The following is a 25568-nucleotide window of genomic DNA, read 5'->3' on the forward strand; positions in this document are numbered from 1 at the left end:
TGTCCCCCATTTTGCCTGCTTCACTCTCTTTACAGTTAAGTGTTAATTTATTCTCTGTTGCTTGCTTCCTTTCCTCTCTCTTTCTCTCACTCAATCTCTCGTTCATCTGTTGTTATCCGTGGTGACTGAGATAAAGGACTGTTTTGTGTTTTCATCTCGGGGTCGAATCAGAAAATCCGGTCCCTTCTTCATCAGACTGCACAGTACTTACTTCCTGTGTCAACGGAAGTGACATCACATATGGTCAAATGAAGTGGCCTCAAACAAACTCCCTCAGAGAACCAGGGCTGGAGGCCCATCCAGGGCCATCTCCCCGGGATCATCCTGACTCAGAGGCTCTTTCAAGGGGTAGCTGTCTGGCTCGGTCTGGGGGGGGGGGGTCTCCATGGGAGGAGAAGGAAAAATGTTGACTACAAGATCAACCAAGGGAGATTGAGAGAGCTTTCTCCTATAAAATGTCTACATACTATGAACATCACATATATTACATATTCATGTCCAACCTACACATACACACATACACTAATCAAACACTTATCATTTTTGAAAATTGCACCTCATAGGAACCCTACATAGATTTTGGTGGTCACTGTACTGTATGTATATAAATATCATTCTAAATGCCATTTGATTAATTTATTGTATGTGTAAACTAAATGCGAAGGAACAGAGATATTCACTGCTGTATGTCTAATATGCCAACGCACCCTTATTCACTAGCAGTGCCATCTGACTAAATCACAGATATATAGAGGGGCTTCACTTCTTGATGTAGAATGGGTAGAGTTCAGTCGCGGCGGCCATATTGGTAGGGCGGTTTGGGATGGTTGCCTGCATGCGTTTCTCTGTGCTCTAGTGAAATGTAGCCTTCGTATCATCCTTCTGGCTCACGTTTCCATATCGGTGGGTACTTTTTTTTTTTAAACATGAGGAATCTACAATCTTGTCTTCTCTACCCATTCTGTTTCTATGCTATGTGACTGTTCTCGAGTTCATGAGTGAATAGAACCTGTTTTAAGTCATGTGACTCGTGTACTGTGCGTTCCCAGTGTCTCCCGTCCTGCAGTGCTGTGTTTGGAATGCTAACATGAGCGTGTGTATCTGTGTCATAATGCAAGTGACTAACTACCTTACCGGGGGAAGAAGGGAACCATATGAAGAAAAGAAAGAAAGTGTGTTGTTAACAAATAAGAGTATTATCTATCTGGATAACCTTTATAAGAGAATGGTGTTGTGATTTTAAATGGGGAAGAGTTTGGGAAGGGAGGGAGAGGGGAGGATGGGGTATTTATTTGTTATAATTATTGCAGAGGGAGGGAGGGGATATGGTTACAGTATGGAATTCTGTGAAAGAAGAGAAGATCACACATTGAGGAGGTATGCTTCTAGGAAATAGGAATTCAGAATTCTGGGAACATGGGAATTGTGTTTGTTTCTGACTGTGTGTCGTCACTGCTTGTGGGCCTAAGCCCACTGGAGGACCAGTCTATAGAATCAGAATTACTGGAAAAGACATTCCAATTCAGAACGACATTCCATCCAGTGTTCCACTGGGCCATTTGGAATGACTGAAAAATCCTGTTTTTGCGGGCCAGTGTAGCCTACATGAATACATGTTTTTGGCAGACAGGCGGAATGTCAATTATCATCACATCCAGTGAAATTCGGGAACTGTGTCCTATCTAGGTATTCTCTTTCAATGGCCCTGCCTCTCACACTGCTAGTACACAAAGTAAGATGAAGTTGCCTCTTGACACTGATCTAAGGCAGTGGAGGTTGCTGAAGGGAAGAAGGCTCATAATATTGGCTGGAACTGAGCAAAAGGAATAGCATTAAACACATGGAAACCATGTATTTGATACCATTCCATTGATTTTGCTCCATTACCACAAGCCCATCCTCCCCACTTAAGGTGCCACCAACCTCCTGTGATCTAAGCTCAGTTTTGGTTTCACACCCAAATGGTAAGGGTAAGCTGATCCTAGATCTGTGTCTATGAGCAACCTCTATGCCGGGGTCCTTTTCCAGCCGCAGGCGGCCAGAGTAGGGCCTGACTGTAATCTGTCATGGTTCATATGAATTATTATCATTATATATTGAAACATTGTGATTGTTTTGAGAGAAAAAAGAGAAAGAGAGAGAAAATTGTTGTTATTTTTTTTGTAACTGGCTTTACAAACGTATGATTTAATAAATTATCGGAAATTGTCCAGTCTTCTCTTCTATACACGCACGCACGCGCACACAGCTGACATGATTGTTCTATTTCCGCTTGGATGGTCCATATTTAAAATACACAAATGCGGGACAACGGAATGTTTTTGCGGGCCAGTGCAGCCTACATGAATACATGTTTCTGGCAGTTATCATCAAATGAATAGGAAGTCTGACTGAAATACGCAACAAATATAACTTTTGGGGTAAATGAGTGGTATTTTAATTTGTTGATAAAATACGAGACAGCAGACAAATGTCCAACATTTGGGACTGTCCCGTATTGTGGACATGTGGTCACCCTAATTCCACATGACAATGGTTGGGCGCGCTCCGGGAGAAAGGAGGACAGACCTTTTTGCCTTATCTCAACATCACTTCAAGGGTTTATTTTCTTAAAACGGATTGCCTCTCTCCGTGTTGTTACTTAAATAAGACAACTTTTTCAACTCAAGAGTGGCGCCATACACTGGCGGGATATTTTACTGACATATTTTAAAGTTTCGAATAAATTATGGGTTTAATAAGGAGTTTGGTAGGGCTACCTGCTGTTCTGCTGCTACTCTTCGGTTTAGTCGCTGTGTTCGCGCAAACTGCCGCACCAAGGATAGTTGAGTTAGTGACACTTCTTTTGTTGTTTTTCTTAACCATTGATTTGTCGTTTATAGATTATTTTGATGTATATGACAACATATTATAGTTGATTATGTTGGCTCTAGTTAGTCAAGTGACGTTAATCTCCGAAAATACAGCTGGTAGTGAAGTACCCTCGAACCAGTATTTCCCCGATTTCACATTGTAGCCTATTTCACAGTAAAACAGAAAATGACTTAATGCTTGTTTTCAGTTCCTTTTATAATGGTGTAATTTAGACTTTCATCAACCTCCACGTTTATATTATTATATTCAGATAATGGCTCTTTAATTTCAAGTGTCTTGGTACATTAGTAACGTATTTGGCCTTTTCACTGTTAGGGAGTTGGCTCTTGCTTTCTGCTAAATGCTTGTGTAACTGAAACCTTTTTAGCGGGAACGTTGGAGTGTTTTCAGTTCCTTCTCAGACACATTTCAGTAGCTATAATCGTGACTGGCTGGCCCTTTTAACTGTTAAGTGTTTGGGTGAAACCAGTCAAAGTGTCCAAAGAGACACCTGTTCCCTGTCTTGGAAGAATCCTTCAGCCTTTTAGCCCCATAGAAACCAGACTACCAGGCTTCCACTTCTTATCTGGAGCCATAGAACTAACAGAATGTACACAAACAATTATGTGGAGTCATACAGTCTAACAACCAATGGAAATATCTACTGTAGGCTAGGTCTTACTGCAGGTGAGAAGGCTTTATTACTGCCTCTAACTGCAGTTGTTTAGTGCGTTATGAACTACTGGTCTAACGTTGTTTTTTTTCTCAATCAACCTGTTTTCTCTCCCTCCCTCTCAGTGTGTGAGACTAAGAATGGAACAAGCTGTGAGGAATGTGTAACGATTGTGACGGTGAGTCTGGGATTAGTCTGGCACGTGAGTGAGGCACACTTTGGGTTTCCTGGTCCTGATTCCCCCACTATAACTCCTCCTGCTCATGAGTCTAACAGGGTCACAAATGTGTTCTGGTGCACATGAATCAGCATATCAGCTCCACCCTCCACACCTGTCAGACAGGTTGGGGGACAAACTGAACACACACCTCTCTCTCTCTCTGCCCTCATTTATCTCTCTGCATCCCTCCATCCTTGGCATTGTGAACTCTATCCCTGCCAATCCTGAAACCCCTACCCACCCCTACCCATTCATAGTTCACATATACAGTTGAGGTCGGAAGTTTACATAGACTTAGGTTGGAGTCATTAAAACTCGTTTTTCAACCACTCCACAAATTTCTTGTTAACAGACTATAGTTTTGGAAAATCGGTTAGGACATCTACTTTGTGCATGACACAAGTCATTTTTCCAACAATTGTTCAGACAGATTATTTCACTTATAATTGACTTTGCCAGCAGCATACCACCCTGCATACCACTGCTGGCTTGCTTCTGAAGCTTAGCAGGGTTGGTCCTGTTCAGTCCCTGGATGGGAGACCAGATGCTGCTGGAAGTGGTGTTGGAGGGCCAGTAGGAGGCACTCTTTCCTCTGGTCTAAAAAATATCCCAATGCCCCAGGGCAGTGATTGGGGACACTACCCTGTGTAGGGTGCCGTCTTTCGGATGGGGCGTTAAACGGGTGTCCTGACTCTCTGCGGTCATTAAAGATCCCATGGCACTTATCGTAAGAGTAGGGGTGTTAACCCTGGTGTCCTGGCTAAATTCCCAATCTGGCCATCAAACCATCACGGTCACCTAATAATCCCCAGTTTACAATTGGCTCATTCATCCCCCTCCTCTCCCCTGTAACTATTCCCCAGGTCGTTGCTGCAAATGGGAATGTGTTCTCAGTCAACTTACCTGGTGAAATATCAGTCAGGAAGTTAAAGCTTGGTCGCAAATGGGTCTTCCAAATGGACAATGACCCAAAGCATACTTCCAAAGTTGTGGCAAAATGGCTTAATGACTACAAAGTCAAGGTATTGGAATGGCCATCACAAAGCTCAGACCTCAATCCCATAAAAAATGTGTGGGCAGAACTGAAAAAGCATGTGCGAGCAAGGAGGCCTACAAGCCTGACTCAGTTACACCAGCTCTGTCAGGAGGAATGGGCCAAAATGCACCCAACTTATTGTGGAAGGCAACCTGAAACGTTTGACCCAAGTTAAACAATTTAAAGGCAATGCTACCAAATACTAATTGAGTGTATGTAAACAGGAATTGTGAAAAACTGAGTTTAAATGTATTTGGCTAAGGCCATGACGTCATTTTCTGGAATTTTCTAAGCTGTTCAAAGGCACAGTCAACTTAGTGTATGTAAACTTCTGACCCACTGGAATTGTGATACAGTGAATTAATCTGTTTGTAAACAATTGTTGGAAAAATGACTTGTGTCATGCACAAAGTAGATGTCCTAACCGACATGCCAGAACTATAGTTTGTTAACAAGAAATTTGTGGAGTGGTTGAAAAACGAGTTTTAATGACTCCAACCTAAGCGTATGTAAACTTCTGACTTCAACTGTATATTGTTATTATTATATATATATATTTTTTAATATCGTTGACTGCGTGAGTGTATTTATATACCGTTTCGGCCAAACATACTGGCACCCATGCACTTTTCTTAAATAAGTCGCTATTTCCTATTTGTTTATTCAGATCCCCATTAGCTTTTGCCAAAGCAGCAGCGTTTCTTCCTGAGGTCCACAAAACATAACACGTAACGAAACAGTGATAGACAAAAACAGTAACACAAATTTAAAATACAAAGATATACAAACAGTACTTCAACAAAATAATAAACAATACAACTAAATCATGATGTCTGTATGTCCCCTTCTAAAACAAGTTTAAAAAAGAAAGCTTCTGGTCTTCACACCTGATTAGATTTTCAACATTGCAAATTCAATTGTATTTTTTGTAAACTTAAGTTGACAATTTTTTATTTAGAAAATAAAAACAAGTGGCATGGACTAAATTAGTGGCACTCTGGAGCTAATACTTGGTTGCACAGCCTTTGGCCAAGGTAACTGCAGACAAACACGTCTTGTAGCAAGCAATGATGTAACCCACTTTTCAACAGCAAACTGCTCTAAATCTTCAATGCTTGAGGGGTGCCCCCATCAACTGATGTTTTCAGATCTCTCCATAGGTTTTGGATGTGATTCAAATCTGGACTCTTGGCTGGCCACTCCGGAACATTCCAGCATCTCTTCTTGAACCATTCCTGGGTGTTTTTTCATGTTTGGGGTCGTTGTCCTGCTGGAAGACCCACAACATTCCATGGAGACCCAGTTTTTGGACATGGGTTGAACAAAACACCTGATAATCTGCTGATTTCATGATGCCTCGCACACGTTCAAGGCCCCCGGGACCAGAGGCAGCAGAGCAACTCCACAGCATTATCAAATCTCCCACATGTCAGACAAGAGTCCGGAACTGAATCGCATCCAAAACCAATGGCGAGATCAGTAGTTGGAGGGAACCCCTCAAACATTTAAGTATTAGAACAATTTGCTGCTGAAAAGTGTGTCAAATGCCAGTAGAAAGTTGCAGCAAGCTCATTGGTGGCTTCGAGAAGCGTTTGTCTGCAGTTATCTTGGCCAAAGGCTGTCCAACCATGTACTAGCTCCAGGGAGCCAATTTAGGACCTGCCATTTGTCTTTATTTTCCTAATCAAAATTCTCAACCTAGGTTTACAAAAATAAAATTGTCTCTGCAATGTCAAATCCAATAAATGTTTTATTTTTTTCAATTTCAATTTATTTTAAAAGAAATGGGGAATAATTTAGTTCAAGGGTGACAATATATTTGGCTTCAACTGTGTAGTGTGTGTGTGTGTGTGTGTGTGTTTGCTTTGTCGTGGTCAACTAGTGTGAAATTATTCACACACTCACACGCACTGACTTACCCCATGGACTGACCTCCAGGTACATGTATAAGTACTTATCCGCCCTAACGTGTGTGTGTGTGTGGTGTGTCAGGTCTACAAGGTTCGATGCCAAGATGGAGAGGCGGACAAATAAGATGAAGGGAAAACAGGAAGAGAGGTAAGACGTCATCATGGCACACGGACATCTGTGTATTTCTCTATATATGTGAAGCAATTTGCAACTAAAGAATGTGTTTTGTTATTCTATATATCTGTATTTACATGGCTGTGTGTGTATTCAGCTGGCCTACTACAAATCCCACAGGAAGATATGGTAACCGTTACCCAGTCAGGCCCTGTGTGTGCTGTATTTGACTTTAGTGTGTCTCTGACGATGTGACTGCGATCAGAACAAGGCCCCAAGTTTCTTTTGTTAGTTTCATATCAGTTACAGCCAGAGTGACACAAAATAATTACTGGAACAAACCTTTACACACGTCACAACCAAAGCTAACCGCCCAAACCGGCTTGTGCTCTACTTATGACTTCTTACCAACCTGGCTGGTCTGAAAGGTTGTGCAGTCCTCTTAAAATACAAAGTGTGTGTCTAACCAGCTGGTTGTCTTTGTGTTAACAGAAAGGCAGAGATGATGAGGCATGAAGAAATCAGAACGAAATATGGTACGACTTGATATACACAAACACACCACTCCTGTCTGTGGAAAAACACTGTCACTACTCTGATGGAATTTGTTATGAAAGATGATCTCTAACTCCTTGTCTCTCCCTTCTCAGGTCTCAGTGGGTTCAACCCGTACTCCGAATTCTCTTGAACTGATATTTGAACACTGTACTGTATCAACTGCCTGCCTTCTCTTCACCTCTGACCTTTCAACCCCCCCCCCCCCCCCCCCCCCCCCAGGACTGTTAAACGTATTGTCTGTTCTATGCTCAGCTTACCCTCCCCTAAACCATTCATCATAAAAGTCTTAGAGGTGTTGTGAAGGATTTGTATCATTTCAGACTGTAGTTTTGAATGTAGCTCACAAGCCAAAACGGGTCGCCAAATATTGTGCACAACGTCACTTATTTCGTATATGTTACGTCCTGCTAAAAAAAAAAATAATCCTGCAATTTGTACGATGTTACGAATTCCAATTCGTACAATATGTTACGAATGTGTAAGTGCTTAAGATCCCGTTCAATCTCTTTAACCGTTTGAGGAGAATACATGAAACTGGCCTTAGATCAAAGTTTTGGTACAACCTGTTTATACAACATTATCTGCCCATGTAACACAGGTCATTAAACATTGTGTTGAATGTAATGAACCAAGTCTTCTACGAATGCTTAGCTAGAACAAGTTCTGTGCTGCTTGGTGAGTGGTGCAGTGCTGAACATGTCTTGCAGTGCTGAACATGTCTTGCAGTGCTGAACATGTCTTGCAGTGCTGAACATGTCTTGCAGTGCTGAACATGTCTTGCAGTGCTGAACATGTCTTGCAGTGCTGAACATGTCTTGCAGTGCTGAACATGTCTTGCAGTGCAGACTGTGAGAGCAGTGGAAAGGTGCAGTAGCCTTAGCAACTTACCTTATTTATACCAGCTTCCTTCTGTGACTACTACTGTATTATAAACTCATGATGGTATTTGAGAGTTACTACTTGGTTATAGGAGATCTTACCTATGCTCTACTTGATTGAGAAGATGCACTCCAGAAAAGTTGACCTTTTCTATGTATATTTATCTTATGGGGATCTATCGTTAATGTGTCCAGTGCACGCACACCTGTACTCCATCAAACAATAAACTTGTATAGATGTATTGTCCTAATTTAAACCAGAATTGTACTTAATGATGCACTATGCAGAAATCCCTCTGCCATTTCCTGCTTGCTAAAATTCTAATAGTTCACCTAATTTCAGTTTGTGACAAAACAAGCACGTATAGTTTAGAGAATCATTGTACCATCTAAACAGCTGTGGAATATGTTTTCCATATGCTAAGCATAGAAATATTGCACATACAACAGGTCTGCTGCTTCTTAGACTTGCTTTCAAAGAGAGTGACAGATCTATAACTCACATTTCTATGTGAATTTGGTCTGGTTGCCCAAAAAGTTACATATTGCAGCTTTAAATAGGAGGGTGTCAGGAAGAGTTGAATTCTCAAAATTGCAGATAGAAATGTACCCTACCATATAGAATGTACACACCTTGTACAATGAGACAAAGAATGTCAGATCTAAGTAATACATTTCTACCTGTGACAGCTTTCTCATTACAGACACCAGCTACTTCCGTTAGAATCTTGTCAGGCCAAATTAAGCAATTTTTTTATTGATGTCAAGTTGTGTAATAAACTACCCTTTGTCTGTTGATTTGAGCAAATCTATTTTTACTTAAATTAAACTATCCACTATGTAAGACTTGTCTCTTTGGATCTTTTCAACTCCTAGCTCCTACTATAACCTCTACCTCATATTGAGAAACCTACAACAACCATATCAGACCTGTGATCGTAACCTCAATAATAGTAGAGATAAAAAATAAACAGGAATTCCTGCAGTTCTGACTCAATCTCAATATACTATTTTTATCAAGGATACTATACTCTTTATTCAAGCATTTTCTATGAGCAGAGCCACAGAGAGAGAGAATCTTTCTGAAATTGGAACCCAGGCTTCGATTCCTACCCATTCCAATCCTTCCCTTTCTTCCTTAAGAGAGAAATTACATGTTGACTTGGGGCGCCCCCGATTGGTCATCAAAAGCCTTGTTTCGGGTAGGCAACGAGACTGGAGATCCACTATCACCCCTCTACTCTCAGTTTGCTTCCATTTGGTTATTAAACGGATTCTGTAATGAATACACCCCATTTCTCTATCCATTATGATGATGGAAGATTTGCCTTTATATAATTTGTATTTTACAATATTATTCTGGTACTCCCTGTACATAGCCATGTTAATACATTTTCAGAGACTCCAGTCACCCAAGTCAGACTGTTTTCTCTGCTACCGCACGTGAAGCGGTACCGGAGCGCCAAGTCTAGGACCAAAAGGCTCTACCCCCAAGCCATAAGACTGCTGAACAATTAATCAAATGGCCACCGGACTATTTACATTGACCCCCCCATTTGTTTTGTACACTGCTGCGCTGCTATTCGCTGTTTATTATCTATGCATAGTCACTTCACCCCTACCTACCTCGACTAACCTGCACATTGACTCTGGCCGGTTCTCCTGTATATAGCCTCGTTATTTTATTGTGTTACTTTTTATTATTTTTTACTTTAGTTTATTTGGTAAATATTTTTTTTTTAACTCTTCTTCATCTGCAGTTGGTTAAGGGCTTGTAAAGTACGCATTTCACGGTAAGGTCTACACTTGTTGTATTCGGCGCATGTGACAAATAACGGTAGATTTTTTTATGTTTATTCATTATAGTTATTCACTGTGTATTTATCACTTGTGTCAATATTTAAATTTTGTATCTTTAACTCTGCATTGTTGGAAAAGGACCCGTAAATAATAATTTAATTGTAGTCTACACCTGTGGTTTACGAAGCATGTGACAAATTCAATTTGATCTGAGTGTAATGTGTGTATTTATTTGAGATTAACCATTAGCCCTGCCTTTGGCGGGTTCTTAATGTCGCGTGGTCGAGTATTTGGCTGAATTGCACGTCCCCGAATCCGCGTCCGAAGAGAATATGTCACGTGATTCCACGAAAGCCAATCAGTGTCTGCGGAACGAGAGACCAAAGCGCGTTCCCGTGTTTGCGGAGGAGAAGAGCATATAGCTTAAAGAGGTGCAAATGCAAACACAGCCAAAATTACATTTTAACCCGCAAATCCTTTAAAGAAAACCCACCAAAATGTCGGAGGAGAAACCAAAGGTAAGGCTAGTCGGCTATCAACATGTGATGGCTATTTAAGGTGATTAAAACAGTCTAATGCTGAATAGCGCCTGAAATATGCAATCAAAAATGGCCCGGTTTGCACGTTTGTCTGAATCGGCGCACTGTTTGTTTCGTAGTTAAATGAATGGAGTGCTGCCTCCGGATACGATATTTCTAAGTTGATCAGATATACAAGCTATTAGAGATGTTATGCGAAGTATTTCAACCAGAAAATAGAATTGTTGAAACAAATACCACTTACATTTCGAAGTTGAATACACGGATAGCGTTAGCGGGGTTTTCTTTGTGGAAAAAAGACCACGCTAGCAGCTGGCTAGCTAAATGCCGCAAAAATAGCGGCACAAAATGTGACACAATTTGGAAGCCATGTTCGAGTGATTTCGATGCATTCGTCGGCATCCACTTATTGAAATGGATAAATAACATAATTAGTTAGTTAACGCACTGTTTGTATCTTCTAGGCCAGTAAACACGCATGGCGTTGGCCAGGCGCCGGTAAGACCAGAATTGTTCATATCTCGTCTGTACGAAGTAGTCCCTAACCACTGATTGATACAGGTTTCATATTTTTTCTCTCGATTTTGAGGTACTAGGGAAAGCTGAACGTGGGCTTTGCTACGGATAACGCCTGGGTCTAGTAGCTGGCTGCTTCAGTCACAGCCTTCGGGTTTCGCACATTTCCCAGACCCAGTACCACCCGCAGGCAACCCTAAGTTTACAGACAAGAACACTACCTTGCTACACCGTCCAGAGACGTGTGAGGAGTCTTAACAGTGGTTGTACAAGTCAATTGTTTGGCTCTCCAAGACAGGTGTATTGAAGACTGAATAACTACAATGTTAATCCTTTCATTGCTGTTTGGTTGTGTTTCAGGAGGGCGTGAAGACTGAGAACGACCACATTAACTTAAAGGTAGCCGGTCAGGACGGCTCTGTGGTTCAGTTCAAAATCAAGAGACACACTCCGCTCAGCAAACTGATGAAGGCCTACTGCGAACGTCAGGTCAGCACAGTCGCCAATCAGACACCTTGCCCTCCTACCTGCCGCCTCAATGGCGAAGACTGGAGCAGGGGGCACGCTGAGCATCGCTCAGAAATATTATCAAGAGCTGACCTGATTTCCAATACTAGAGGAATATCTGTCCCATTTATTTTTTTGTGTCCTCTTTCTCCTGCAGGGGCTCTCGATAAGGCAGATCAGGTTCAGGTTTGACGGACAGCCAATCAACGAGACAGACACACCTTCACAGGTACACTGCACAGACAACTGGCAGCTCTCTATATTCTTTAGAAACACCCTCTACTCACTTCTCTTGGCCCGTTCCTAATCACTCTAAAGCACAGCATCTCTGGAACCATTATCATTCTCTCAACTAAAGCACACCTGCTCTCAATGAACTTTATTGCTTTCTCGCTGTACTTCCCATTACATATCCCCCTCATGGAATCACTCTTTACTAGATCCCTCTCTCTCCTTCCATCTCACACATGTTAATTCTCTCTTTAGCTGGAGATGGAGGATGAAGACACCATAGATGTTTTCCAACAGCAGACAGGTGGTCTCTGCTAAGCCCCTCCTGTTACAGTGATTGACATACCCAAACCACGCCCACTGTTCCTCTCCTCCAGTCACTTCAGCTTCTGTGTTCCTTTGTTTAAAAAAAAAAATGTCTGTCTCGGTTTTGTCCTGGGGTGTAGGATTGGGATGAATTTGCCCCCTAGACACTGATTTAAGGTCAGTTGTTAGTTTACCCCATATTGGATGAGGTTAGGTTTAGGATACGATGAGCTGATCCTAGATCTGTGGTAAGGGGCAACTTCTATTTTTAGGCTTCCCCATCGTCTGTTTCCTTGATCTTATTTTAAAAGATGTCTGGCGCGTTTTTGGATGGGGTGGAGGGCTCCCCTCAAATGTCTGTCTTAGTCAACATTGAACTCTTGAACTGTCTTGGACAGCTTCTGGGTCTTTCCAATGCTAAGAATCATGAGTTTTGATCTAGAAACAACTCCCTACACCTAAGCCACTTGTGTAGTGTTTTGTATTTATCCAACACCTTAAATCTACACGGAGTGCCTAGGGGGTGGCTTCTGGACCCTTCCAATGGTTTGACATGGGGGACGCCCTGGTTTTTCAGAGGGTGAAAACTAAGGGTGCATCTCAAGTCTTATGTTCCCTCTCCTTCATTTGGCACCGATCTGAACATTCAGGCTAATGTGGATGCTGACCGTGGAATATGCTTTCACCTGTCCAGTTCTTTAGTGTCAGTTTTACGAGGAGACCCCTTGTCTCAAGGAAGCTACTTATACTGTTGAGATGCGCCCCTAGTTTTTTAGGGCAGTCAAACGGGAATATTCCCTGATACCATATGGGGCCATTTCTTTCATTTTTCAGTGGTCAGTTCATACAGCAGCCCTGTCAGTGACTCTGCTTTCGGTGTTTGGGTGGGGGTGTAAGGCAGGAGGGAGAAGTCATCCTTGAACACTGATACAGGGTCAGATAATTTGCATCCCCGGAATGGTTAATGTTTTGGGGGTTCCGGTTTTCTGATCCTAGGTCTGTGGTTAGGGGCTACGTCTACTTGGAGCATAAGGGGAGGGGCAGTTAAGTTCTTTACCCACATGTTTTGTCATATGGTATTTGTTTGGTTTCTCTACTGATTTGTACATTGTTTGGCGTCTTTTACTACTGTAAACAATAAATATAGTTTGGTACTCAGACTCCTTGTCACGCCTCCTCCTTTAAAAGTGTGATATAAAATGGGCTCATTCAGTGGACTGCCGGTTACACATGAGAATCATGAATTGTATGTTCAATGTATTGTTTATAGTCGCATCTACTACCAATTGTGTATGTTGGACCCTATCCAGCACTATTTGAAAGTACTGTAGCTGAAATGTATTCTCAGCTGCATAAAAAGACCAGCAGGGGGTGCTACTGTCTATTGGTACAGTTGTCTGTCTCCCCATCCCTGTCTTCCCTTTCTATCAGCAGGTCCCAATTCAGCAGAAGTAAAGCTGGGACATTATCCCGAGTGCCTGTATTTGTGTGCTTGCATGTTTCTGTTCAAGCGTTTAATCATGACAAGGGCCGAGGTGATTAGATTCTAATTTGGGCCAAAGCCGTCCTTTCCTCCAGAAACCCATAAGTGATTGAGGACTGTCAGTTTGTTATTAGGTGAATGGAGAAGTCTACCTCTTGTCCTTGATGTCTTCCCATGGAGGAAGCACAAGTTCATCCTTGGAGTCGTCTCTGCCCAAATCCACTACCTTCCTTTGAATAAGCTGCTGCTTTCTCGGAGGACCTGCATGCTTACATTTAAATATTAAATACATTCAAATTAATTTTGACCACTTTGGACTCTTATTTTGGGATTCCTCTGTAAATGACATCCTAGCGGAGAAGGAGTATAATTGAATACAACTGCATTTGTTTTATCTCAATCTTTGACAGTTTTCAAAAGGAGGAGAGGACGGAGGATAATCTCCCTCTGTTTTCATTACATTTCTGCCTGCGGTCAGCCATCTGTCAGGATGTTAAATCGCTCTGTGTGATTGGCTGATGCAGTCAGATTAAGCACAGTCGATTGATAGCCTGATGGGATAGAGATACAAGAAGGAAGAAAGTTATCATCATGATCCTGTAGCCTTGAAAAGAAATGGTTAGGAGAAACACTAGACTAGTCTATAAGACATCTTCCTCCTGCCCACTGATCTGCTAAAGTGCACAAACCTGCTCTTGAAGAAAAGGAAAAACAGCAGTAAAAAGGTTTATAACAGAGAGTGAACACCCCTCCGTTCTCTCCTTGATCTGTATCGGAATCGCTATTTGAAGCCTGGGCATGGCTAAAATACACATGTACACAGACACACATTGGTCCACCCTCCCGGCTCTGCACCTGAGAGTTGTACCTAATTCCCCGCTACAATTTTTATTACATTTTCTCAGAATGCAATATTATAAAATCCTTTATGAGAACAGCTGTCTTACATAAACAAACTCACGTACATAGTCATCCACTCCTCAGCTACTACAATAATAAAGGTCCTAATAACAGGGATCTTGGTTAATATGGTAATAGCTTAGCCGGTATCAAGCACTCTATTGGTGGAGCAGAGGTCACCGGTGGTATGCATGTTTTCAAAATTATTTTTTCCCTTTTTAAAAATGACTACTTGGACTATATGGTGTTTATCTAATGTAAGGTTATTTTGTAGTACAGCTCTTTATCTCTGTATCTATGGCCCATACAACTCCACCTTAGGTATACATATTGCTCTTTCTCACACACACACATACACACTCTTAGAAGAGTATGTGAGCGATACAGTCGGCTTCTGTTCTACTCTGTGAAATGATTGACAGACTGGTTAGTGATTTGCATGGGCCTGGTATATAAGAGAAGGGGCCGGACCAGACAGAACTAACTCATTTAGGAGCCTGCCTGTCTGCCTCGGCTGAAGTCAGATGTTGTAGAGTAGTTTAGATCCAAGCTTTACTTTGTCATCTGGACTCTGTCTGTTGGAAGATGCTGCTTTCTACGGACACTCTCTAAGGACCATCTCTAGACACACCTCACACACAAACGTACACGCTACCCCACACATACTCACACACGCGTGTTGTAGATGAGCGTCAATTGGCGTTCGGATCAGTCACAGTGTTTGTGATTGGCTGGAGCAAGCTGGGATGTCATCGCCGATGCTGCTGTTGCCTCTGCTGCTGTTTCTCGGGTTAAGGGTCATCAACGCAGCTGCAGAGACACGGAGACCATGCAGTGGTACGTTCTATTCTGTTAAATGCGCTATGATAATATCGGCGTGTGTGTGGGTGTTGTAACCTATCCGGGGACACATTTGATTGTGACACATAACATTGTACTTCCTGTCCGATAGCGGCTCTGTCAGATTATACTGTAGAGTGGCATTAAACACACCGCTTCTTCTTCCACTTGCATGCAGTAGGGATGCTACTTCAAATAGTAACTCATTACATTTCCTTGACACCCAAAAGTACTTGTTACATTTTGAATGCTGAGCAGGACAGGAAAATGGTGGTGTATGCTTTGCTTAATATAAGAAAATTGATACTTAAGTATATTTTAGCAATTACATTTAGAACTAAATACTTTTGGACATTGACTCAAGTATTATTTTACTGGGTGACTTACTTTTACTCGAGTCACTTTCTATGAATGTATCTATACTTTTACTGAAGTATGACAAGTGAGTAATTTTCCCACCACTGTGTGTGTGTTTGTGTGTGTGTGTGTCAGAGAGATATCAGCCGTGTGCGTGAGTGTTTGATGTGTTTAACTTGATTTGCCAAAACTTTGATGCAAATCACTCATGCACAGATAACTCTGTGTATGCACAGATCATGCCAAAAACCTACCAGACATTTCCCAGCCATCCCGTAAACTCTGACTAACCTTACCTGATATCATGAATACACAAGAAGCTCCAACACCTCATCTTGCTGCTCTCACCATCAGATTCCCACTATTTAGGAAATGCTAACTCTCTCTCTCCCCATTTCTCTCTCTCTCTCCCCCCTCTCTTTCTCTCTCTCCCTCTTTTTTACTTGCTTTCTCTCCCCCCCTCTCTCCCTTTCTTACTCTTTCTCTCCCCCTCTCTCTCCCTTTCTTACTCTTTCTCTCCCACTCTCTCTCACTTTCTTACTCTTTCTCTCCCACTCTCTCTCACTTTCTTACTCTTTCTCTCCCCCTCTCTCTCACTTTCTTACTCTTTCTCTCCCCTCTCTCTCACTTTCTTACTCTTTCTCTCCCCCTCTCTCTCACGTTCTTACTCTTTCTCTCCCCCTCTCTCTCACCTTCTTACTCTTTCTCTCCCCCTCTCTCTCACCTTCTTACTCTTTCTCTCCCCCTCTCTCTCACCTTCTTACTCTTTCTCTCCCCCTCTCTCTCACTTTCTTACTCTTTCTCTCCCCCTCTCTCTCACCTTCTTACTTTTTCTCTCCCCCTCTCTCTCACCTTCTTACTCTTTCTCTCCCCCTCTCTCTCACCTTCTTACTCTTTCTCTCCCCCTCTCTCTCACCTTCTTACTCTTTCTCTCCCCCTCTCTCTCACTTTCTTACTCTTTCTCTCCCCCTCTCTCTCACCTTCTTACTCTTTCTCTCCCCCTCTCTCTCACCTTCTTACTCTTTCTCTCCCCCTCTCTCTCACTTTCTTACTCTTTCTCTCCCCCTCTGTCTCCCCCTCTCTCTCACTTTCTTACTCTTTCTCTCCCCCTCTCTCTCACCTTCTTACTCTTTCTCTCCCCCTCTGTCTCCCCCTCTCTCTCACCTTCTTACTCTTTCTCTCTCCCCGTAGACCTGCTCCCCCTGGACCTTCTGTCCCGTGTTCTCTCCAGGGCAGGGGAGGGGGTGAGGGGGGTAACAGGAGGGGGGGTGCATCTGATCCAGTCTGGGGGTGTGATGGGTGTCCGTCTGTCCCGTCCTCACCCTTCCCTGGACTTCCCGTCCTCCCAGTACCTCGTCAACTGTCACCTCTTCCCCAGAGAGTTCTCCATCGTCACCACCCTGAAGGTCAGCCTCGTCGCCCCTAAGGTAAGGGCCAGGGGTTAGAAACAGCATTACAGCAGGAAGTGACATCATCGATGATGTGGGGAAGGTTCAGTGTATTTTTTTTATTGCCTCTTCCCACTGTGTGATGATCTGTCTCATCCGGTCTTTCAGAAAAACGAGTACATATTTTCTGTGGTGGAGGAAAAGGAAGAAGAGGACGCAAGGATTGGAAAGAGGAAGGGGGAGACACAGGGAGGAACTGATGGAGATTGGTACAGAGAGAAGGATGGAGAACGAGGAGGGAGAGATGATGAGAGGGATGAAGAGCGGGATGGAGAGACAGATGGAGGGGGAGAAAGACTAATGGACGGAGAGAAGAGGAAGGGAAGTAGAGATGGAGAGAACAGCAAAAGTCAGGGACGGCTTCTGATTGGCCTGCGGTTCTCCAGAGACAGACTCCACTTCCTGTTCAGAGGTCGCAGCGGGGGGGTCATGGCGCGCTGGGTTTTCCGAGGCATCGAATTGGCTGATGATCGCTGGCACACGTTGGTTTTAGCATTTAGTGGACACTACGCTACTCTCACTGTGGACTGCAACACACACCTGGAATTGTGAGTTGCTTTCTCTGGCTCTCCTTCTCTCTTTCTATGTATCCTTTTTCTCTGTCTGTTTGTCCGTCCGTCTGTCTGTATTACATTTCTGTAATGATGATGTCATCATATGTGTTCAGCAGGGTTCACTCCAAGTCGTTGCCCTCTGACCTCAGTATTCAGGGTTCCAGATTCCACATCGGCAGCCGAGGGAGATGGAATGGCCTGTTCTCAGTAAGAACCAAAACACACGACAACCCTCTCTCTCTAGAACCTTTGTACACTAGATGTACACTAGTAGTAATGGCTACATGATGGCTTGATAAGAGTGGTTATGCCAACACTCTCTATATAACTTGCTTCTCTCTACTTCTCTCCTTTCCTCTCCGCTCCTCCCTCCCCCTGTCCCTCCCTCCCTCCCAGGGTCTGATCAGACAGCTGGTCCTGGTGCCAGGCTCTGATGCCACCCCTCGTGTCTGCCCATCCTCCAACGCCGGGCTGGCAGAGCTGTCTGTGCCTGCGGTACTGCTAGACCTACCACAAAAAGGGACTAGGAGTGACCTCACGCTGCCTTCATATGGTATACTGTTTCTCTCCTATTTTCACTGTCCCCTGATCTCTCTCACAAATGTGACTCTTTTCTCTGACAATTTTTTTCTCTCTCCCCTGTCCTGCCTCACCCTGTACGTCTATCCCCTACTGCCCCCCTTCCCCCTCTACCCCCTCCCACACTCTACCCCCCCCCCTTCCCCCTCTACCCCCGCCCCTACACTCTACCCCCCTCCTTCCCCCTCTACCCCCTCCCACACTCTACTCCCCCCCTCTACCCCCCCTGCACTCTACCCCCCTCCTTCCCCCTCTAACCCCCTCCCACACTCTCCTCCTCCTTCCCATTCTACCCCCCCAGAGTCAGAGGTGCGGGTGTCTGTGGGGCTGGAGAAGTCCTGTTCCAGTTCAGTAAGAGGACAGCTGTGGTTTAACCCCATCAGGAGAGCTCTCTACCTCTGTGACGGTACACTCTGGGTCCCCATGCTGCAAGGTGGGTCCTCCACTCTCTCTCTCTCTCTCTCTCTGACCTCTCTCTCTCTCTCTCTGACCCCTCTCTCTTTGATCTCTCTCTCTGACCTCTTCTCTCTCTCTCTGACCTCTCTCTCTCTCTGATCTCTCTCTATCTCTCTCTCTCTGACCCCTCTCTCTCTCTCTCTCTCTCTGACCTCTCTATCTCTGACCTCTCTCTCTCTGACCTCTCCATCTCTCTCTCTCTGACCTCTCTCTCTACTCTCTCTGACCTCTCTCTCTACTCTCTCTCTGACCTCTCTCTCTCTCTCTGACCTCTCCATCTCTCTCTCTGACCTCTCTCTCTCTCTCTGACCTCTCCATCTCTCTCTGACCTCTCTCTCTCTCTCTGACCTCTCCATCTCTCTCTCTGACCTCTCCATCTCTCTCTCTGACCTCTCCATCTCTCTCTCTGACCTCTCCATCTCTCTCTGACCTCTCCATCTCTTCTACAGAGTCCCAGAGACTAGACTATGTCTTGGAGCAGCAGATCCTCTCCACCAGTTCAGAGACGTATGATATTGAGGTAAAACATACACTATATATGTGGACATCCCTTCAAATGAGTGGATTCGGCTATTTCAGCCACACCCATGGCTGATGGGTGTATAAAATTGAGCACACAGCCATGCAATCTCCATCAACAAACATTGAAGAGCTCAGTGACTTTCAACATGGCACCATCATAGGATGCCACCTTTCCAACAAGTCATTCTTAAAAACTCTGCCCTGCTAGAGCAGCCCCGGTCAACTGTAAGTGCTGTTATTGTGAAGTGGAAATGTCTAGGAGCAAAAGCGGCTCAGCCGCAAGCTCACAAAACCACAAGCACACAAAACGGGACCGTCGAGTGCTGAAGCACGAGGTGCGTAAAAAATCATGTTTGTTCAAACTGCCTCTGGAAGCGACGTCAGCACAAGAACTGTTTGTCTGGAGCTTCATGAAATGGGGTCCATGGCAGAGCAGCCGCACACAAGCCTAAGATCACCATGCGCAATGCCAACCGTCAGCTGGAGTGGTGTAAAGGTCGACGCATTTGGACTCTGGAGCAGTGGAAATGTGTTCTCTGGAGTGATGAATCACACTTCACCATCGAGCTAGGCCCCTTAGCTCCAGTGAAAGGAAATCTTAACGCTACAGCATACAATGACATTCTAGATGATTCTGTGCTTCAAACTTTGTGGCAACAGTTTGGGGAAGACCCTTTCCTGTTTCAGCATGACAATGCCCGCCGTGCACAAAGCAAGGTCTATACAGAAATGGTTTGTCAAGATCTGTGTGGAAGAACTTGAATGGCCTACACGGAGCCCTGACCTCAACCACATTCAACACCTTTGGGATGAATTGGAACGCCGACTGCGAGCCAGGCCTAATCGCCAAACATCAGTGCCCGACCTCACTAATGCTCTTGTGGCTGATTGGAAGCAAGCAATGTTCCAACATCTAGTAGAAAGCCTTCCCAGAACGGTGGAGGCTGTTATAGCAGCAAAGGGGGGGCCAACTCCGTATTAATGCCCATGACTTTGGAAGGAGATGTTCGACAAGCAGGTGTCCACATACTTTTGGTCATATATTTTAAATATATTTTCTTAATATGAATATAAACTCAACAAAAAAAGAAACGTCCTCTCACTGTCAACTGAGTTTATTTTCCTATAACTTAACATGTGAAATATTTGTATGAACATAACAAGATGAGACATAAACTGAACTAACATAAGTATGAACTGAGACATAAACTGAACAAGCTCCACAGACATGTCACTAACAGAAATGGAATAATGTGTCCCTGAACAAAGGGGGGGTCAAAATCAAAAGTAACAGTCAGTATCTTGTGTGGACACCAGCTGCATTAAGTACTGCAGTGCATCTCCTCCTCATGGACTGCACCAGATTTGCCAGTTCTTGCTGTGAGATGTTACCCCACTCTTCCCACCAAGGCACCTGCAAGTTCCCGGACATTTCTGGGGGGAATGGCACTAGCCCTCACCCTCTTATCCAACAGGTCTGAGACGTGCTCAATGGGATTGAGATCCGGGCTCTTCGCTGGCCATGGCAGAACACTGACATTCCTGTCTTGCAGGATATCACACACAGAACGAGCAGTATGGCTGGTGGCATTGTCATGCTGGAGGGTCATGTCAGGATGAGCCTGCAGGAAGGGTACCACATGAGGGAGGAGGATGTCTTCCCTGTAACGCACAGCGTTGAGATTGCCTGCAATGACAACAAGCTCAGTCTGATGATGCTGTGACACACCACCCCAGACCATGACCGACCCTCCACCTCCAAATCTATCCCACTCCAGAGTACAGACCTCGGTGTAACGCTCATTCCTTCGACCATAAACGCGAATCCGACCATCACCCCTGGTGAGACAAAACTGCGACTCGTCAGTGAAGAGCACATTTTGCCAGTCCTGTCTGGTCCAGCGACGGTGGGTTTTTTCCCCAATGGGGATGTTGTTGCCGGTGATGTCTGGTGAGGACCTGCCATACAACATGCCTACAAGCCCTCAGTCCAGCCTCTCTCAGCCTATTGTGGACATTCTGAGCACTGATGGAGGGATTGTGCGTTCCTGGTGTAACTCGGGCAGTTGTTGTTGCCATCCTGTACCTGTCCCTCAGGTGTGATGTTTGGATGTACCGATCCTGTGCAGGTGTTGTTACACGTGGTCTGCCAATGCGAGGACGATCAGCTGTCCGTCCTGTCTCCCTGTAGCACCGTCTTAGGTGTCTCACAGTATGGACATTGCAATGTATTGCCCTGGCCACATCTGCAGTCCTCATGCCTCCTTGCAGCATGCTTAAGGCACGTTCACACAGATGAGCAGGGACCCTGGGCATCTTTCTTTAAGTGTTTTTCAGAGTCAGTAGAAAGGCCTCTCTAGTGTCCTAAGTTTTCATAACTGTGACCTTAATTGCCTCATTGAACAAGCAGGGAAACAGTGTTTAAACCCTTTACAATGAATATCTGTGAAGTTATTTGAACTTTTACGAATTATCTTTGAAAGACAAACTTTTTTGCTGTTTATTATATTTGTTTAAATTAACACGTAGTTGTAGATTCAACTGGTTTTCAACGTGTCTCTCTCTCTATCGCTCTGTCTGTCCATCTGTCTGCGATGTCTAGGTGTTCAGTGTACAAGGGCTGGGTTTGATGGCAGCAATGGCCCACCGCTCCCCCTCCCTGGGCTCTGCAGTCTACCTCTGGAGAGATGGAGGCTTTCACCTTTACCAGAAGATCAGCACACATGGAGCTCTCTCCTGGAGACACTTTACGATGGGGAAGAAGGTACAGGAAGACATCTTAGAGATGTTAAGATACACTTTGAAATACAATTGTATTTGTTAATTTGTTGATTTAACTTGTTGTAGATATTCCTGGTGGTGTCTAACTCCAGGGAGAGCACAGGGAAGGAGGAGACAGTGGAGAAAGATGAACTGTCAGTGATCTACAGGTGGAATAAAAAGACACAGAGGTTTGTTCATTACCAGGCGCTCCAGACACACTGTGCACGGGACTGGGAGGCCTTCCGCATCCAAGGACACACCTACCTCGCCGTGGCCAACCACAGACAAGGTAGGAACTGGCTACGGCCAACCACAGACAGGGTAGGAACTGGCTGCAGCCAACCACAGACAAGGTAGGAACTGGCTACGGCCAACCACAGACAAGGTAGGAACTGGCTGCGGCCAACTACAGACAAGGTAGGAACTGGCTACGGCCAACCACAGACAAGGTAGGAACTGGCTACGGCCAACCACAGACAAGGTAGGAACTGGCTACTGCCAACCACAGACAAGGTAGGAACTGGCTACGGCCAACCACAGACAAGGTAGGAACTGGCTACGGCCAACCACAGACAAGGTAGGACCTGGCTACGGCCAACCACAGACAAGGTAGGAACTGGTTACGGCCAACCACAGACAAGGTAGGAATTGGCTGCAGCCAAATCTTTGTAAAGCTGAAAAGACCTTGTAGAAAAGTATGTTCTACTCAGTTACGGTACATGAGCTGCACAGCAGGTTGATGGCACCTTAATTGGGGAGGACGGGTTCATAATAATGGCTGCAATGGAATAATGGAATGGTACAGAACTCATCAAACACATGGTTACCACATTTCATTTCCTCCATTCCAGACATTATTGTGAGCCGTCCTCCCCTTAGCAGCCTCATGTGATGAGTTGCAATACTAGTAACTCAGTTGCAATTATCTCGTCCTCTACCTACCCCCTCCCTTCCTCTAGGTAATACCAACCACACCATAGACAGTGTGGTCTACAAGTGGGACCGTGGTACGCAGCTGTTTGTACCACACCAGGCCCTGCGGACCTCTGGGGCTTACGACTGGGAGGCCTTCACGGTCGGACCCTACCACTTCCTGGCTGTGGCGAATGCGTTTGATGGACAGACCACTCACGTTGACTCGGTCATCTATGTCTGGGTGGATGGAAGTTTCCACTTGTTTCAGACTATTAAGGTGAGAGAGATGAAGGTGAAGTAGAAGGAAGAGACAGAGTAAGGAAGAGGGGGTTGGCAAGGGGGAAGAGAGCGGGGGGGGGTAGATTGGCAGAAATCCTAAAACAGCACAACCACCCACACCACGGAACTAAGAGAGGACAAAAATAGACCATGTATAGCGGGGCAGAATTTGCATGTTAGATCCAGCTTTGACAGATAACTGATAGTGAATCAGACATTTGAATGGAAACACATGTGAGGTGAAGTTGACTGACAGGCAGATTGAAACCACAAAAAGACTCAGCTTTGATTGGGAGGGAATTCCAGTGTTGGCATTATTCTATGGTCTCTCTTTCTTTAATTTCTTAATGTCTGTCTGTCTGTCTCTCTCTCTCTCTCTCTCTCTCTCTCTCTCTCTCTGTCTCTCTGTCTCTCTGTCTCTCTCTCTCAGACGTTCTGTGCCACAGACTGGGAGATGTTCCAGATCGGCAGCAGGGTCTTCCTGGTGGTTGCTAACGGACACCAACTCCATGGCAATGGCCCCGGTCGCTATGCCATCAACTCGACCATCTACGAGCTGGACATGAGCTCTCAGCTGTTCCTGCGTTTTCAGGACATAGTCACATACAGGTACACATGCACCTTCATACAGGTGCACATTTCCCCCCACCTCTCCTCTCTCTTCCTTCCCTCTCATGTCTCTATCTGTCTCCCCCTTCAGTGCTGTTGACTGGGAGTTCTTCACAGTAGGAGAAGAGAGTTACCTGGTTGTTGCAAACTCCTTTGATGGAGAGTCTCACTCTCTGAACAGCATTATCTACAGGTATTCACATGAATACACGAGAATTGGTCATGGTGCTATAATTGAATGGTATGTGAATTTACAAATATTATGGTGATATGTTATAAACTCATCATTATCACGATTTGTGTTTTGAACTTGAACGTGATATGGATGAGCGCAGGTGGCAGGGATACGAGGGGTTTGTTCCCATTCACCGGCTCCCCACCATCGGATGCAGCGACTGGGAATTCTTTACTTCCGGAGAGGATTCCTATCTGATCTACTCCAGCGCCACAGCACCTCTCTCCAAAGTCTTCCGTCTGAAAACACACTGACACGTGACACAATGTCATATCAGGGACAACATGGAGAAACATACAAAATGAAATCTCAACTGATGTAATAATGAATGTCACATTATGTTGTTGTACTGGGCCACATTTGCAGAGAAAGAGAGAGTATTAGTAGATACACATTTTTGTGTATAAGTACTGTATATAACTTTAACATTAGTCATATTTGTTACCCATAATTTTGTGAAAATTATTTATTGAGGTAATACAAATGTGTAAAAAAATACACTGTTTCATTTGTGTCTTACTGCAAATTCTACTGCTTATGTAAGAATATTGTTTCAGAATGAAATCTATATTTTAGAGGGTCCCATACTAGGGGAGCAGTGAATGGAAACTGTAGAGTTCCACAGCTTTTGACCAATCTGCATTTTCTGTAAAAGCTGTTCACCACTTCAACCAACGTCCAGAAACCTTAAATACTTCAGGATTTTGGCAATTTTGTATTTATTTAACCTAGCACTTTATCGACGTCAGATAAACTCATGGATACCATTTTTATGTCTCTGTGTGCAGTTGTAAGAAGTTGCTAACTCGCGTTAGCACAATTACTGGTAGTCTATGGTAACTGCTAGCATGCTAGTAGAGAGTCATCCGGCTCCAGGTATTTTACTGGTTTGTGACTCACCGACACCGTCCCCGGTTAGAGGGGAATAAAGGTGCCTAAGAGTTAACACACAGGAACTTTAAACACACTGAGGAAGATGAACATGGGGATGAAAAGTGGGAAAGATAGTGGAATGGTACTAGTTCTGTTGAAGGAAATGAAAGACAATGAATATACTGTACATACGATAACACGAGGGCATAATAACAGTAATAAAGGTGTGTATAAATGGCATATAATCCCTGAACATGCTTACAGGTTACAAGCTATACATAATGCAACAACAACAACTAACTATTAAGAACAATATATACATGTCACACCACTCACTTTGGGAACACACACACCATCCCACAAGTCCAGAGATATGAGTGAGTCCAGTTGTTGATTGGCAGAGACAGAGATATGAGTGAGTCCAGTTGTTGATTGGCAGAGACAGAGATATGAGTGAGTCCAGTTGTTGATTGGCAGAGACAGATGTTGCTCTCTGTCGCTGCTTGAGGGAGACAGCAAGTATTGTGTAACCTGCTGTGTCAAGAGGATGGGTAGATGTCCTGCCCCCTAGTAACCTCCCTAGCAACCTATCAAGGTACAGGTCAGAGAGAGT

The 25568-nt window shown here is 44.3% G+C and overlaps 3 protein-coding genes across 4 annotated transcripts in view; all 3 read left to right on the top strand.

The window, feature by feature from the left end:
• The window catches only part of LOC109890396 (unconventional myosin-X-like), a gene marked incomplete at its 5' end in the record, with an annotated part of 18097 nt that extends 15889 nt beyond the window's left edge, over positions 1–2208 (top strand). The window contains 1 exon segment of the mRNA XM_031792251.1: positions 1–2208. This exon segment is cut by the window's left edge and continues 799 nt beyond it.
• An 8192-nt stretch (positions 2209–10400) lies between these two features.
• On the top strand, positions 10401–13302 carry LOC109906732 (small ubiquitin-related modifier 3). The gene is made up of 4 exons (XM_020504599.2): positions 10401–10561; positions 11459–11587; positions 11763–11834; positions 12092–13302. Exons 1-4 carry the CDS (start codon positions 10541–10543, stop codon positions 12152–12154), a joined length of 285 nt encoding a protein of 94 aa, XP_020360188.1. The 5' UTR covers positions 10401–10540; the 3' UTR covers positions 12155–13302.
• Positions 13303–15023: 1721 nt separating this feature from the next.
• On the top strand, positions 15024–25188 carry LOC109906861 (thrombospondin-type laminin G domain and EAR repeat-containing protein). Of its 2 annotated transcripts, none has more exons than XM_020504705.2 (13): positions 15024–15362; positions 16914–17149; positions 17279–17718; positions 17838–17931; positions 18121–18277; positions 18605–18736; positions 19209–19279; positions 21884–22045; positions 22129–22333; positions 23004–23236; positions 23669–23847; positions 23939–24040; positions 24183–25188. In XM_020504705.2, the coding sequence occupies exons 1-13, from the start codon at positions 15272–15274 to the stop codon at positions 24334–24336; spliced, it is 2256 nt and encodes a 751-aa protein (XP_020360294.2). In that variant the 5' UTR covers positions 15024–15271; the 3' UTR covers positions 24337–25188. The 2 variants fall into 2 exon arrangements, with proteins under 2 accessions (XP_020360294.2, XP_020360295.2); XM_020504706.2 differs by having other exon boundaries at positions 17841–17931.
• The last annotated feature ends 380 nt before the right edge of the window (positions 25189–25568 follow it).

Source organism: Oncorhynchus kisutch, linkage group LG16 (assembly GCF_002021735.2).
Source record: "Oncorhynchus kisutch isolate 150728-3 linkage group LG16, Okis_V2, whole genome shotgun sequence".
NCBI lineage: Eukaryota > Metazoa > Chordata > Actinopteri > Salmoniformes > Salmonidae > Oncorhynchus > Oncorhynchus kisutch.

Excerpts from the sequence above, each read along its gene's own strand:
- LOC109906732 (XM_020504599.2), top strand. The coding sequence starts at position 10,541 with ATGTCGGAGGAGAAACCAAAG. Across the intron at positions 10,562-11,458 it reads TGTCGGAGGAGAAACCAAAG|GAGGGCGTGAAGACTGAGAA; the intron begins GTAAGGCTAGTC and ends GTTGTGTTTCAG. Across the intron at positions 11,835-12,091 it reads AGACAGACACACCTTCACAG|CTGGAGATGGAGGATGAAGA; the intron begins GTACACTGCACA and ends TTCTCTCTTTAG.
- LOC109906861 (XM_020504705.2), top strand. The coding sequence starts at position 15,272 with ATGTCATCGCCGATGCTGCTGTTGCCTCTGCTGCTGTTTCTCGGGTTA. Across the intron at positions 15,363-16,913 it reads GACACGGAGACCATGCAGTG|ACCTGCTCCCCCTGGACCTT; the intron begins GTACGTTCTATT and ends CTCTCCCCGTAG. Across the intron at positions 23,237-23,668 it reads ACTTGTTTCAGACTATTAAG|ACGTTCTGTGCCACAGACTG; the intron begins GTGAGAGAGATG and ends TCTCTCTCTCAG.